The sequence below is a fragment of the Amblyomma americanum genome, chromosome 6, assembly GCF_052857255.1.
Source record: "Amblyomma americanum isolate KBUSLIRL-KWMA chromosome 6, ASM5285725v1, whole genome shotgun sequence".
In the NCBI taxonomy this organism is placed as follows: Eukaryota; Metazoa; Arthropoda; class Arachnida; order Ixodida; family Ixodidae; genus Amblyomma; species Amblyomma americanum.
Genome location: NC_135502.1, coordinates 146,957,024 through 146,972,425, shown reverse-complemented (window position 1 = coordinate 146,972,425; position 15,402 = coordinate 146,957,024). Strand labels below are relative to the sequence as shown.

Here is a 15,402-nt window from a genome sequence, read left to right as displayed (position 1 = left end):
AGTTTCACTCTGGCATAGTGCTGACAAGAGGTTAGCAGATGCACGACATAAAAATTGCGAGGATCAATGTGATTAATGTGTCGCAAAGAACACTCTCATGTTGGGCGCCTATTTTGTGCGCGTAGAAACGCGGTGAACACTAACGGACAGTGACTACAGCGTTCCTAGGCCTAAAATAACATTTCAGCGATCTTTCTACCTTTCACATTAAGTGGGCTGAGATGCACTTCCAGGTTACTATTCAGCGGCAAGTAGTAACATAAACAGGAGATCGCAAACGAGAACCATACTGAATGGCAGCGCATGGCTACTTGCTGCCGGGCTGCCTACGCAGCACACAGGAGACGTGCTTCTGGCGAGCCTGAGAAACAGTGCTCCCGACTGCTCGCGCAGCAATCCCTTTGTTCGCGGCGGTGTTTTCCGAACGCAGCGGCAGCGGCGAACGGTCTGACTCCTGAGCAAAACGCGTTTTACTCCACGGCGCCGGCATCGACCAGTCCCGGACGTGACGTCAGTGGGCCGAAGGAAAGGAAATGGCCCGGCTAAAGCGCCGTCGCTGGGGAAAGGGCGACGAAATGAAGAGCCGTGAAAGAGCAACGAGAAGGCAAGCGTAGGGAAGAGAAGGAACCACGAGGGGGCGTGGTGACGGTGGTGCTCCCTTTCTCGGACATCCAACGTCTCCGGGAGCTGGGGTCAGACCGCTGCTTGGAGTGCGTGGAGGAGCCACAACCATCCGGTGCAAGGGACGGCAACGTAGCGCTCGGCCACGCGGAATCAGAGAAATTGCAATGTCTCCCTCGTGCTCGCTTCTCAAGACGTCGGCGGTTACCACAGGAAGGGAGGGTTTTACCGTCGTCGTGCGTGTGACCTGTCTCCTGGTATTGCTGACCGCAGCGGTGGCCGATGTCCACGCAGTTGCACCACCAACAGGTGAGTTTGCATCAGTATTGGACCAGAACTGTGGTCTGGTATACAAAGCTGAGACTCGTGGTCGGCGAACGACAAAGTGAACCAAGTGCTGTGCCTTCTTAATCATGCATTTTTTTTCCTAAAGCCACATTTCACATCATTAATTAGCAGTTGTATCATGAGTGGTCTGCACTGACATGGACGAGTTTATCCGCTGATAGTTATCTGAAACAAAATTTGCCTCTCACGAAGCAATGCCGTGAAGAAAAAAGTCGTACAAAACTTCTTTGCTTTCGCAAAATGCCTGGAAGTAATCGTCGGTGTATATTTATATGCTCCCGCTCATCATAATGCAATGTTGCTTAAAGTATTCTTGTTTCACTGAAAAGGATAGAACACCTTTATGACGACGGGACATTAGAGAACGGCGCAGATGCCACGGAAGTGTCTGTCTTGTTCTTTCATATTCCGCCTCCTTAGCACTGAAACATAATTTTCAGTCGAACAGGAACCAACCAAGCCGCATTAGCCCTTCTGTATTTTTTTATGACTTAAGTCAGTTTGCTGAAACGAAGTTGGCGGGAAGATTCCGAAAGCATCACACAAGAACCGGTGGCAACATAACAGGAAGGAAGAGCTATGATTGCCGATGTTCAAGAATAAATTGACTAATAACAGGGTGAAGTGTAGGACGCTACCCTAAAGCAGCGACGTCATATCGCAGTGGCATAAGAATGTAAAGAGACACCATTCAAGTTGTGTGGACGCCATTAAAATCTCTTTTACGGAGTCGGCAGGTTTTCGTGGCTGTGTTCTTGAACTTCAAAACAAAAAGAATGCAATAACAGTGGTTTGAGTACATCATCCTCATTATCATCATCAGCCTGACAACACCCACTGTAAGGCAAAGGCCACGTTCATGTCTCTCCAATTAACCCTGTCCTTTGCCAGCTGCGGCTACCGCATCCACGCAAACTTCTTAATCTGATCCGCCCACCTAACTTTCTGCTACGCTGCTACGCTTACCTTCTTTTCTAATCCACTCGGTTACCCATTACATTCCGTTACAAAGCAAGAAAATAACTAGTTGTTTCGTCAGTATCTCAATAAGGTTTTAGATGTTTACATTCTCAATGGTGAACTTGCAAAAAATACTAACGGGCAGGTATTGAGCGCACTTGTAATGGGAGAGATAGGTCAACATAAGCGGCCTTAATAGCAGTGAAACAGAATAACAGTACGAATTAATTGCAGTGCTGAGTTTGCAGTAGCTACAGAAAAAAAAAGAAATGGACCTTCAGGAGACCACTACTTACTCAAGGTTTGTCAGGCTGAAGCTTGTGGAAGTCTCCGGGGGGAACTGCCGATCCATGAATGATGACTGTATGCTTCATACGATATAAATAATATCCACGGTTTTTCTTTAAAAAAGCGTGAAAAGTTTGTAAACGACAGCTTAACTTGAGTACCGTGCCACACGCAGTCGACGGCAACCAGATCAGCAGCCGACCATCCCAGCGTTAAGCCGGTACAGCCACACGTCCGGGCTCACACACCGAGTCACACATGCACACACGGGATATAAAAGGATAATGTATAATCGTTTCAAAACTGAGTTCATTAGAAATTTTCTTACACGAGTCTTCTTATACTCTGTTACCAAAGGGTGGAGGCAGGTGCCGGGGCAGGTGTGGTGTACAATTCTAAGTAACGTACATCAACGGTACCAGATCTCAGCCAACAGCCTGGTTTTTAATCGTACGGTGCATAAATCAGCGGCACAGATCACTCTATTAGAATCATATTAGTAGCTGATTTCACCCAGTGCAGAAGCTGATACCCTCCTGCCACTAATGTTTCGGTGAATAGGCGGCGTATAAAATAATGAAAATCAAGGAAGGTTTGCTGTGTGTCCAGTCCGCCAAGAAAAAGTTCACGCCTCAGAGGCGTGTCCACAAAGAGAGTGGCATCTCGATGTGTACGCAAGGTTTTATATAGTGCTAGGTCGGCAAGTAATTAATTAGTATGATTACACCTGCAAAACCATTGATTGGGATTATTTGCTTCTCACAGGCATACCAGGCCTTGAATCCAGTGCCACTAAAAGCAGATGTGTTTGAGATAACTTTTAGCAAAGAATGAAAACCTGTAAAAAGAAGTATATTCCACTTGGGAAAAATTGCTTCATAATAGTATTTTATAAACGAAGATCATAACGCTTAAATACTTTTTGCTGTTCTAACGTGCTTTTATTTTCTATTTCGACATTGTAATCTTGCTGCCCTTTTTATGAGTTGTGTAAATCAAGGATCTATGTATCTGTACGCGTAATTATATTTTACTATAGTGATTTTCTAATGTGTTTTTTATACTTTGATAATATTCTTTATCCTGATGATTTTCGTCATGCCCTTCAGCAGTGTTGCACAGCCGAATATCCCTGTCAAGTGGGCCAACACTAGCTTCAGCTATTGGCCTACATTTGTATTCATGTTTGCGCGCTTTTATTGAAATGAATGAAAGAATGAATGCATTAATGAGTGGTTTATTGTTTTACCGGGGTTTAACGTCTCAAAGTGACTAAGGCTATGAGAGACGCCGTAGTGAAGGGCTCTGGAAATTTCGACCACCTGGGGTTCTTTAACGAGCACTGACATCGCACAGTACATGGGCCTCTAGAATTTCGCCTCCATCGAAATTCGGCAGCCGCGGCTGGGATCGAACCCGCCTTTTTCGGGTCAGCAGCTGAGCGCCATAACCACTGAGCCACTGCGGCGGATAAATGGAATAATAGATAATCACTGCATATTAGCCGTTTATGAAATGCACCATCCCTGTGTGACTCTCATTTATCACGAAGACGCCTCGTTTGATGGAACTCAAATAGTTGAATATTCTTCAACGGGCTTATCAAATCGACTCTATAATCACTGCAGCGGGTCGCCTTATACACCTAGATTTTAGTAACATTCAAGGGTACATGAACGCATGTGCGCTGGCTACATACGCGCTGGCGCCTTATTCTTTTCGCAGACTGAAACATCGATTTTCCGGGAACTGATAATGTTCAGAAGCAGAAGGCCTGCTACGGGTCTAAAAGTTCGTGACGGAAAGGCATGCGTGCACTGATTTCGAAACAAAAATTCAACTTCTTCTTATATTCTTTATACTGCCGGTGACGTGCTCAGTATTTAGGGAGATAAATAAAAAAGATTCATGCTTAAGCGTTATATCTTTCTAATTTATATTCGTGCGGACTATTCGCATACTGAACTACAAACACTAGCTGCGCCAGTGCCCTCTGCATATGCGAATACAACTTGTAAATCGGTTTCTCATGTAAAATTTTAGTAGTTACACGCCATGGAGCAAAAAAGAGCTTGACTAAACGGTTAATGTCTACCTAATACCAGAGCTTCTTTCAATCTTCGATTCCCTCGCCAGATTCTCTCGGCGAAGCTCCAAGTATGGTGCAGCATATGAAAGCGTGCCTTTTCGTATACACTCGCCCTCCATTACGCTGAACAAAATGAGGGTGCCGAAGAGCGATGCTTGAATTATATTCAGTGCGCGTTCATGCAGCCATCGTTTTGGCACATTGCACCTTTGTAGTTTTCGCTCGCTTTCAAATGAGAAGCTAAAGGCGCCCCTTCTCGGCTCTTTGTCGCGTTGTTGGCAGCCCTGAGCAGCTTCACAGGTTAAGAAGCAGCGAGCAGAAGATCTGGCGACTCTGCACCACGCGACATCATTGTTCGACTATAGAAATTAAAGCTTACTATGCTATCATTGTTCGACTACAGGAATTAAAGCTTACTATGCTACCTCCTACGCGTAGTCATTTCTCAACGCTTCTAATAAAAACCACTAGCCTATCGTATTATACAAACCAGACAACGCCCGGACCGCAATCGCATATGACAGAGTGAAGGGAAGAGAAACTTTATTTGCACCAAATCACTCGCGCGCCGACTGTGCGCCGGCCAATCACACACCAGGGGCCGTATTTTGTAAAGTTTTGCTTTGTTTATTTCGTATCTCTAATGAGTATGCGTCCTGCGTCAACGGGAAGCCGGGGCCGATGATTGAGGATCAAAGCGAAGGAAAAATGTTTTGGTGCAGTCCGGGCACCGCCTGGGTGGCACGAACGCTGGAACGCATGCGGGCTGCGCAATCTTTGTTGCCCCGCATTACCACCACTCTTTATGGTGAACATACGTCTATCCCTGTAACAAATACCGTGAAGAGGGCACAGCTTCGAAACCCGCTGGAAACCAGAATTTACTTGGGTGAATTTAATTTTCGGGAGTTTTCTATTCGTGCCGATGGACGAACGGAACGAAATTGCGAGTAAACGAGTAAGCGAAGATTTGAGCGGAAATGAACTTTAGAACCAAAAGAAGAATTACTTAAATAATAATATTAGCTACCACACTATGTTGCAACCATTTAAGGAACGGTAGAAGCATCAGGCTTACCTATTCTTCATTGGCCTTGAGAGGCAGCGCCTCGCAGGGAGAGAAAAAGCCCACAAAATGCAAAACAATACAAAATGTTTCATGATCTGTATTTAAACAAACAAGAAAAAAAGAACAAGACAAGCAGGCTCTACACGACACAAAATAACAAAATAGAAGTGCTGCAACTTTCACATGCTACAATCATAACAGCTGGAGATTTTCTAGTAATTTCTAAATAAAACAATGAATACCTCGCCTAAAAACACGTAATTACGTATGATGGCAAGTGACGCAAGCATAAACCATAAGTTCGAACGACTTCGAAACTGCTGCAAAGATTAGAAAAGAAAGTAGTTAGAGCCCCATATTTCTGAACATTTGTGTGCACAAGTTTCACTTTTGTTTTCACGTCAGAGACTGGATGGCAACTTATTAAAACAATACATAGTAACCGCGGCTTCTTTACACGTAACGCGGGGTGCACCATGGCACGCAGAAACGAAGTTCAGGTTTTAGGGTGCGAGTTGGAACACGCTTCCTTTTGGCAGTTTTTTTTTTCTACGAGTAGTCACTTAAAACAACAGCTCCAATTAGAAGGGATTCAAAACTCGGTATTCCTAATGTCTTGACGAGATTGTTGCCTGCAGAGGGCGCTACTACGCTAGTCATATGCACTGTTCTAAGTTAGGGCGAATAAAATAGAATTGACCGTTTTTCCAACGATCTGCGCAAGTGCGAAATATGACAATGCCGTACCGCAGTATGCAAAAACATAACGCATTAACATGTAGCTTTCCTGCTGATAAATATAATTAATGATATTATGAAGCCACGCGTAGGTTTTTGCAAAAAACCGCTGGCAAATATGCGCTCTGATATTTCACGGAAAACGTATTTTTGATGATGACGATGCATTTTGATGGCGCAAGAGCGTCTATCGGCAAGGAGCCCTGTGGCACAAGGTATTTTTCGACTTCTCAGGGTGGAGTCAAAGACCCATTTCCCAAGCATTTCACTCTAAAGAAGCCGAGCACCAGGCCAGGGGAAAGATTGTACCCATTGTATCACCGGTGGGTACCAGGGGGTACTGGGGATCGAACCCCGCACCTCCCGCATGCGAGCCGATGCTCAACCACTTGGCCAGCGCTGCGGTTATCTTTGACAGGATTACAAATGCATGGGGAGGGACAAGATATGTATAAAAAAAAGGGTGATCAAGCGAAATTTTTAAAGGAATGTGAAAGCATATAAGCAGTGTTTTATATACATTAACGCTAAATAAATTCGCCGAAAACCAATCAATAGCCCATGGCATCTATAGCATTTTCTAATTTAGATATGGCCAGTAAAAAACGCTGGCGTAGCATGCCAGGCCGACAACCAGGCAGACCTCTCCTGTTCTATTAAAATCCCTCCTCCTCCTTGTGCAGAAAAAAAATGAGTTGCGTGAGCTGTAATAACATTGTTATCGATGTACTCAAAAAGAGAGATAGAGAGTATCAGGTGGGGGGGTAGAGGCCTCCTCTGTCCTGATGACGGGGCGGACTGTCGCTGGGCGCGGGGGCTGGTCGCGTGGGGGGAGCGCAGCTGCTGCAGTCCATTTTTTTCTTGACCAACGCGAGCCAATTAATTATCCTCTATTTTTTTCGGTGCCTGCTCTAAGGCTGCGGAAGCGCGTCTGACTCTACCGTGTTCCTCCGCGGGGCGGCGCTACCAGGCCTGGGTGGATGGGCGTGCGCGGGAGGGTTCGAGTAGCTGCGGCCGGCAGCATGGGCTTCGGTGGCCGCATACTAAACATGTGCCGTGCATGTTTCGTAAAGGACCAACTCGTCCTAAGCCAAGTTTTGGCGACGACAAAGAGCAACTCTTTTTTCTTTCATACCTCTTAGTCCGGAAAATAGACGCCACTCAATTGTGATTCAGTAAGTAAGCAGCGCTGAGTGCCTCGACACCAAATTTTTGCTTGTGTGTTTTCTTGTTTCAATTTTTCGCATTGGTTCTCTCGAATTCAATCTTGTGCTCACAAGCCTCCCAGTGTTCTGACCTGTACTTGAACAGGGAACGTAGCGCAGTGGCACAAACTAGCTGATTGACTTCGAGTGAACATGCATTGCGCTCACCGCCGAGAAATCAACACATCACTGCCAATGCCACCACAAAACAAACGCCACTCTGCCTTATGTCCGAAGTCTGAGCGAAAGCATCTCCCAAATCCTGAGAAAAGGGGATCTTTAGGTTGCGCACAAGGCTACAAACACGGCTGAGCTTCGCTACGTGTTCCAAAAATCGGCCACAGCGAGTACGAGCCCAAGGCATTATCCACAAATTTCCCTGCGCCGGCTGCGACACAAGCTGAACCGAAATTCTAAGAGAAAGTATTCGGCAACAAAGAAACGACGTCAGCAACTAGGCATGAAAGCGCTAAATTCCGAAGTCTCAAACCACAGAGCCAGCTTCGACGAAACTAGCATAGTGGGAACCGAAACAAATTAACGAAAACGCTCTTAGTCGAAATCTGACACACTCAAACGACCCCGAACCACATCAACAGCACCAAGGGGAACCTCCTCCATCTATAAGAACAAGAAGTTTGCTCCGCGGCAGCTGCGCAAAGAAGAAAAGTGGCCTTTGACCATCAACATACAGCCCACAATGGGACTCACAGCCTTAACGTTAACCAGGAAGCGTATCAAGCACTTGTGATGACAACGAAATCAAGCGTGAAATGCGTCAAGTACGTAATTGAAGATGAAAGTTTTTACCCGCCGCGGTGGCTCAGTGGTTAGGGCGCTCAACTACTGATCCGGAGTTCCCGGGTTTGAACCCGACCGCGGCGGCTGCGTTTTTATGGAGGAAAAACACTAAGGCGCCCGTGTCCTGTGCGATGTCAGTGCACATTAAAGATCCCCAGGTGGTCGAAATTATTCCGGAGCCCTCCACTACGGCACCTCTTTTTCCTTTCCTCTTTCACTCCCTCTTTTATCCCGTCCCTTACGGCGTGGTTCAGGTGTCCAACGATATATGAGACAGATACTGCGCCATTTCCTTTCCCCAAAATACCAATTATTATTAATTATTAACAGGCTAATAATGGATAAAAATATTGAACAGCATTTGACTTGAAAGAGATTCGTGGGGAGCACCAGCTGTAATTTCAGAAAAATTTCTGTCAACTACACCTAATGTCGCAGACAGGCGACGGTCAAGTAAAAAGTTGCTTAGCAACGAGAAGACCGCACTATGAAGCCCCAAAGTTGACAACTTGCTTATTGAAAGCTATTGTTTACACTAGCGAAAGTTCCCCTATGTCGGGAAACAGAGCACAAGCAACCTCAATGTGATAAAAAAGGTATTTATAAGTAGGAGAAATCGCCGATTAGTGCCTCAGTGACTTTTCACTTAATAAAACTGTATTGACAAGGGGCCTAATATCATGACTGTCAGGAAAACTGGTCGCAGTTCGAAGCTGGTGTGCTTCCTAAATGAGCCAGACACGAAATTATTGATTTCTCGAATTAACTATAATCTTGGGGTGTAGGTCTCAATGTATATGAGTTTGATGGGGCCCTGAACAGCATGTAAAATATTTCCTGCAATAATTGCCCATAACCGCAGTTTTTAGATGGAAAACTTGACGCATTGTTTTAAATCTTCCAGCACACCGGCAACGTCATGCAAGAAACAATGATGAATTTCATTTAGAGCGAGCGTACTGAAATAATGAAAGCCCATTTAGCTAAAGACAAAAATGCATGTTCATGACAGCGTGAGATTGGAGCTAAGCGTCATTAGATTGGAACCCGGGAGAAAAATCAATCAATGGCAAAGGCGGCAAGGCGTGCAATTTCGCAGCTCCGTATATAACGCAATAAAAGGACCATCGGAGGCAATTCCATTGTTCGTCACAGTCGTTACCTCGCTCATACCCGGCTGAACCCGGCGCTACCCGGGCGGCTGGGAGAGTTGTGTCCTTTTGTTTTCACTGAACGGAAGTAGTACAGTATTTGAGCGCGCTGTCTTCATGACGGCTAGACTTTCGTTCTCTTTTTACCGCTGCGAAAAACCGCTGCGTTAGATTAGCGCCCTTACACACGTTACTCTCTTTTGCTTGCCCCAACTATGCGTTCTCCAGCGCTGTCATCGAAGTTGAAGCTTCCTCCATCCGGGCAACCTGTCGGCCGGCCGGTCGCGCTCCAACGTGGCCTTTAAAAACGCGATCCATTGTTTGGCTAGCGCCCAGTGTCGTCCAGCGCAGTTACCGGGCATTTCTGTCTTTTATGCGCTATTTGAAAACGCTTTGCGCTGTTCCTGTTTCAGATGAAAGGCTTAAAGCGAACTCGTTTCTCCCGCTAAGCGTCTCCTTTTTCTCTGCGGTTTAGTTTCTGCCGTAGTTGAAATGTCTTGTCAACCGTGAATCAGGGTTCGGCCTCGGAAATCGTAGAGAGTAGACGGGGCAGACTGAAGTGTTTATTACACTCAGTGTAGAGTGTAGTGTCCGTGAAGAGGGCGGGAAAATGTAGCAGTCCAAATAATGTGATTGGAATGTCATTGAATGGTGCGACAAGTACAATATAGTTCACTTCTTGCTTTAGCCCTGCATTTCGCGGGCCAGTAAGACTCAGTTCCTTGCACTCGTATTTCCAGTGTTCTATTCATAATTTTATTTTTCGCGCTTTTTCCCAATGGATTCGGCTTTTTGTAAAAAGAAGCAACCGGCCCCTACCACACGCAGACGCTCGAAAGAACAAGAAATAATCAAGAAATAGTGCTAGTTGCTGGCCTAGTCATTAGGTAGTGCTGAAGCCGTAGGAGCAGAAAATCCGATCCATTCAGTTATCCTGGTGTGGGGTCTTTTTTATTACCAGGCTTTTGACCTTTACATTCCTATTTAATAAAATACGGTGCGGCTAGGCCTTGTTTTTAAGGCCCATACATATCAACGGTTCACGCGGACATGTATTGGCTGTGTCGTCGAAAAATATATTGAAAATTTTTGGTAAGTTCAGATAGAAAGGTTTCGTTTTCGTTTTCATTTCATCGAGCAGTGCATTTTTTTGTGGCAGTTTTAGTACTTTACCTGCCATGTTTTACTTCCAAATTTATTTCTTTTGAGTTCTGCTGAAGTACTGGAGACTCCATTTTGCATGTCTCTTTTTACTAAAAACCAGTGGTGCAAACTAATGGTCAGAATGTTTGGAAGTAATATTCCCATTATGCATTATGAGTGCTAATCAAGTTGACACTAAAAAACTGGAATGCTCTAACATGAGCTTAGTGCGTAAATAATGTTGCAATCAGGAAGATATTCTGTCTGGTCGCTTAACGTCAAAATCTACTACAAGTACCCATCAGTGCCAATATCTAGAGGAAGGCACACTAATCCTAAGCAAAGCTTTGGCGTTGTTCGTTAAAAATTGCTCGTCGTGAATATACTGTGGCTTTGTGTCCGATCTTGAGCCACAGCGTCGCGATGCTACATTGTTGGTAGCTTTATTTTCAAAGCTTTCCTTACAGAGACATTCATTCTTTAGGGAAACATCACAGGAGATCCTGAAGATTCAGTGTTAGCTTCGCGTTTCTTTTTGTTACCGTTTTGCAGAAAATCCAGCGTCGTCGGAAGTGTCGTCGCCGTCGTTAGTGATGTTGTGAAGTCCTGCAAGTAATACATCAGGAGAAAGTTTACGATAACAGCGACAGCTGAAATGCTGAATGTTCGGAAACGCCGGACCTCGAAAATAAGAAGAAACAATGTTGAGCAAACAATGATATATCAAGTACCTGCCACCGTAAACAAATCTGAACTAAAGACTGAATTTTCAATCCACATCAAATACATTCAAACGCCAAGTTAAGGAGGTGCTGTCCTCTGGATTGACTGTTTAATTAACAATGTTTGTCTTTCGAGTTTTCCTACTGTTTTCACCAAAAAACAAAAACAAAATAAAAATTCTCTAACATGCAAAATGACCTCATGCATCTCGCCTTTGGCTTCTGTTATTGTGTTCATACGTGTTGTGTTGATCAGTGCAAAGCAGTTTTTCATGTGGTGTGGTGCAGGTTTACCTTGTGAAATGCGCATGTAATTTTTGGATAGCGTCATGCAGTGTATGATCTCCGGCTGCGTGTGCTATTGATTTATTAAGTTCATATCACACTGAGCCAGTACTGAATATCGCGTCTTTGTTTCATGCATGATTCCAGGAAGCACTTATCTTTTCCTGTTTCTGCTATCTGTTAAATGTTAGTAACAGTACTGCTACGAACTGCGTAGGATCAGGGGCCTCGTCAGACATGAACGGCCTTTAGCTTTTTTTCCTGCATCAGGCTCTGCGTATTGTCTGTTGCTGAAAATAAATAAATAAATAAATGGGGCACCTGCCATCTGGGTCAAATGACCTTGTGACGTCATGAAAACCAGCCCACAGGAGTGCGAGCAAGCTTCCCACAGTCGCTGGTGTGTGTTAAATTAATGATCTGTCGCGAGAGGCTCCTCGGGAAGACCAACCTGGGTCCCATAAGCCCTATAGAGGTGGCTGGGGTTGAAATAGCCATCAGCCGGGGCAGTGGTGCCTCGCTAAACCGCTGCACCACTCCACAAGGAGTGGCACGCGGACTCTGTGATCTAGGAATCTAAAGTAGAGAATTAACAAGTCTGCATATATGGCTATTAACCCTTTAATGCTATCGGGTCATACCTTTAAGGCAGAACTTTAGCGTCTCCACCTGTTTCTTTTTTGCACTTCTAACTAGCATTTACAGTGCTATCATGAACTCATCATCTTTGGTCTCACGCGTCAAAAACTTTAAAGCGACACACCAAATTAAGAAATATAACGTCTTGCATTCGGATACATTTGAGCTCTCCCACTGATGCGCAGGACAGGGGTATTACCTTAAGCTTTTAAGTGTGCATGGGAAGAGATTTGACAGCGAAAGGACGCAGCCCGCGACACCCGTGAAAAGAAGGTGAAGGAAAGGCGACGAGGCAACCCGGTACAAGAAACCGGCTTGCTAGCCGGCAAGGTGTAGAGGGGACGAGAAGGTTGGAGGTTGCGGAGGAAAGGAAGATAAAAGGAAAATGAAGTCCGCCAGTAATAAGCTTTCGGCAAACACAGTCGATCGTGAAGGTCCGACGCTATCAAATAAACGGAGTTCTGCCTGGGAGGACTCCACCACCGACGATCCCTGCGGTCACTGTTCTAGAATATTCATGTCCGTCAGAGTGGATGGATCAAGGCGCTCTAGAGCACGGCACAGAGACAGCCTTTCGGCACTGCTTGCCGGAACGGCGTATAGTCATAGGCGATGAATCTCGTGTTTTGCCGAATATGAAAGAATAACTCACACAGGTGTTTTTTTTTTCATCCACTTCTTGTTCCTAATAACTGCTATGCTCGGTTTTTTTGCGTTCAAAGCAGGCAGTTAGACTAATCTGAAAACAAGCTTAAAGACTGTCTCCTACATCGTTTTTGAAGTTATAAATTGCTAAACAAATAAGCAAAAATTAAACCATTATCTGTCATTTACAAGTGCACATGGAATGCTGGCAGCAGGTGAAATGAGCCAGCTGATGAATACTTCACTTCCACTGCCATTTTTGTTTCATTTATTATTACATAATGCATTGTCACCCAAGGTTATGGCAGCAGAATATAACAAATGCACAAGATCAGTCCTTATTCCTATATGTACCTTAAATAAATGTCTCCGCCTTCTTGATGTTTGCATATCAATGTTGATATTTACTGTTAGCTTACGTTGCTTCAAGCAAAGTTTACGTATACGAAGTTCGTTGACTGCATTTTCTTGTCTTCGAAATCACTAGCGGAGAGCAGGCTATTTCACGTGCCTCCTTATAAGAGCAGGCACTTGGCTAGGCTGTGGATGGAACCCGTTGATATTTCCTGCTTTTACTGCTACCTCAATATCAACTTCCTCTCCTCCTCGCTTCTGTCAGTACTGTAAAAAAGCATTTGTAGTTAGTCTCTCACTTATTTCATTGTTTTTTACATGCATATTGCTTATTTCGGGAATATTTTTAGCTTATTCCTCTCTCCCTTTATGCGGCCTGGTAATACTATACTATGCCTGTCCAGAAATTTATTTTATTTTGCAGATTTCGAATACATCTTGTTGCTAATTTCATGTTTGCAAAATGGAATACTTTTTCCCGTTACTGGGATAGTTTATATATATATATATATATATATATATATATATATATATATATATATATATATATATATATATATATATATATATATATATATATATATATATATATATATATATATATATATATATATATATATATAGGCTCTGACAGGAGCTGACGCACATATGCTCGAGTGTTTCCTTCCCAGAGAGGACAACCGACCCCAAGATGGACCATGAGTGTCGATGCTCTCCTACATTCTAGTCATGTCGCATAAAACTAAAATGAAATGCTTAGAATAGTTATTGAAACGGCTATCCTTGCCCTTATATGGACTCCTGTTTCATCACCGCATACTTATTTTTGTTCCTTCGTTGTTTCTAGGTCGGCCTACATCTCACGGTGTACATCGGCAGAGCAGTAATAATCTCGTGACTTGTGGAAGGTGATTCACATTTATTGGAGGTCCCGGTTGCCACATATGGCGAGCCGGCGGAGCAGGCTGTCGACGTTGCTGGCCAGGCCGGTTGCCGAAAGCGTTCTATTCTGCGCGAGCCAGGTCGCGCTGCCAGCTTCATTTTCATCAAAGCGGCTGGCGATGCCAGCGCCGCTACAGGGGCTCCCGCCCTAGCGCGATGCGCGATAAAGCAAAAAATTAAAACGGTATGTGCAAGTTTCTACAGGTTGGTCAAGTTCAGGGCACAGCTAGGTTCGTGGAGGCCGCCGGGCTGGGAAGGCAAACTCAGGCGGTCGAGACTGGCTGCTTCGCAGAGGACGAGGGGAGCCAAAAGATGATGACATAAAGAACAGGCGGGAGAAGTCGCGAAATTGGAGACGAGCTAGGCGTTCTCCAGTAGTAAGGTCGACTGGTGGCGCCGGCAGGTGGGTGGAAGTTGGCCGGGAAGTGTTTTTACAGGAAATGCAGCCGCGTGGTATGTACGAGAGATATGCGATGGGTGCTGGCCCAGTCGGTGCGGATGAAGGTAAGGCGTGGGGAAGCCACAGCCGTAGAAGTGAAGGAGATGCCTCAGCCGCTGGCGATGGCGAAACGAGGGCGGCTGGCACGGGACTTGAGGTCTGTTGCGTGGGGCACGGGTTGCCTTGTTGGGAAGTGGTCTAAACGGGCGACAGGGTGGACCTGCTGTCTGTAAATGAGAGCGCATTGTGGCGTTTGGACCGCTTGCTGGGAACAGAGGGCACAAGTCCGGGACGTAGGGGTCGGAATTGAAAGGAAGCGGTAGTACTGAGTCCATTGGCGGTGCTGGATGGGGCACGCTATAATGTGTCGCAAGTATGCCACCACTTTCGGAGGCTGCCTCGTCTGTCTCAGAGGCACAGGTACTTATGAAGGCATCATTTGGGCAGGGATCCGTGGCATACGTTTCGGGTGGCGCGTTAGGCGCGACAAGGCCCTGGGGTGGCGTGCATGCGTGCCTCGCGGCAGGAAGGGCAATTGGGCTCACTGTGGTTGGGCATGAGGTAGCAGGCGAACATGGGACTAGAAGCGAGTTGGGGCCTGGGTCCAGGAAGGGTTCTTCTGGTGATGGTCCAAGGGCAGGTGCCACGGTTGGCAAGCATGGCTGGGCAGGAGGCGCTGTGGGACGGGAGATCACAGGTGGATGGCCGTCCGTAGGGGCCGGTGGAGTAAACTTGGGAGAGACTGGGGTGTTGCATGAGGCAGCTGGTTGAGAAGGTTGGCAAGAGACCGTCGCGTGCTCGCGTGGCACTTGCCGAACCGTGGGCGGGGGCACATTTGATGGCGGCGATAAAGGACAGACCGGTGCGGGGGGCGTCTTCGGTGGAGTAGCTGCCAGAGGGAAAACCGAAGCAGCTCGGCCAGGGGTGGTGAGTCGAGTGGCGCCGCAGCATCTGAGTCGAGAA

The 15,402-nt window shown here is 45.8% G+C and overlaps 1 protein-coding gene across 1 annotated transcript in view; it reads left to right on the top strand.

Moving 5' to 3' along the window:
• Window positions 1–675: 675 nt before the first annotated feature.
• The window catches only part of LOC144095564 (uncharacterized), a 97,564-nt gene continuing 82,837 nt past the window's right edge, over window positions 676–15,402 (top strand). The window contains exon 1 of the mRNA XM_077629255.1: window positions 676–930. Within this exon, the coding sequence (XP_077485381.1) occupies window positions 789–930 (142 nt within the window). The 5' untranslated portion in view covers window positions 676–788. The remainder of the gene's footprint in view (window positions 931–15,402) is intronic.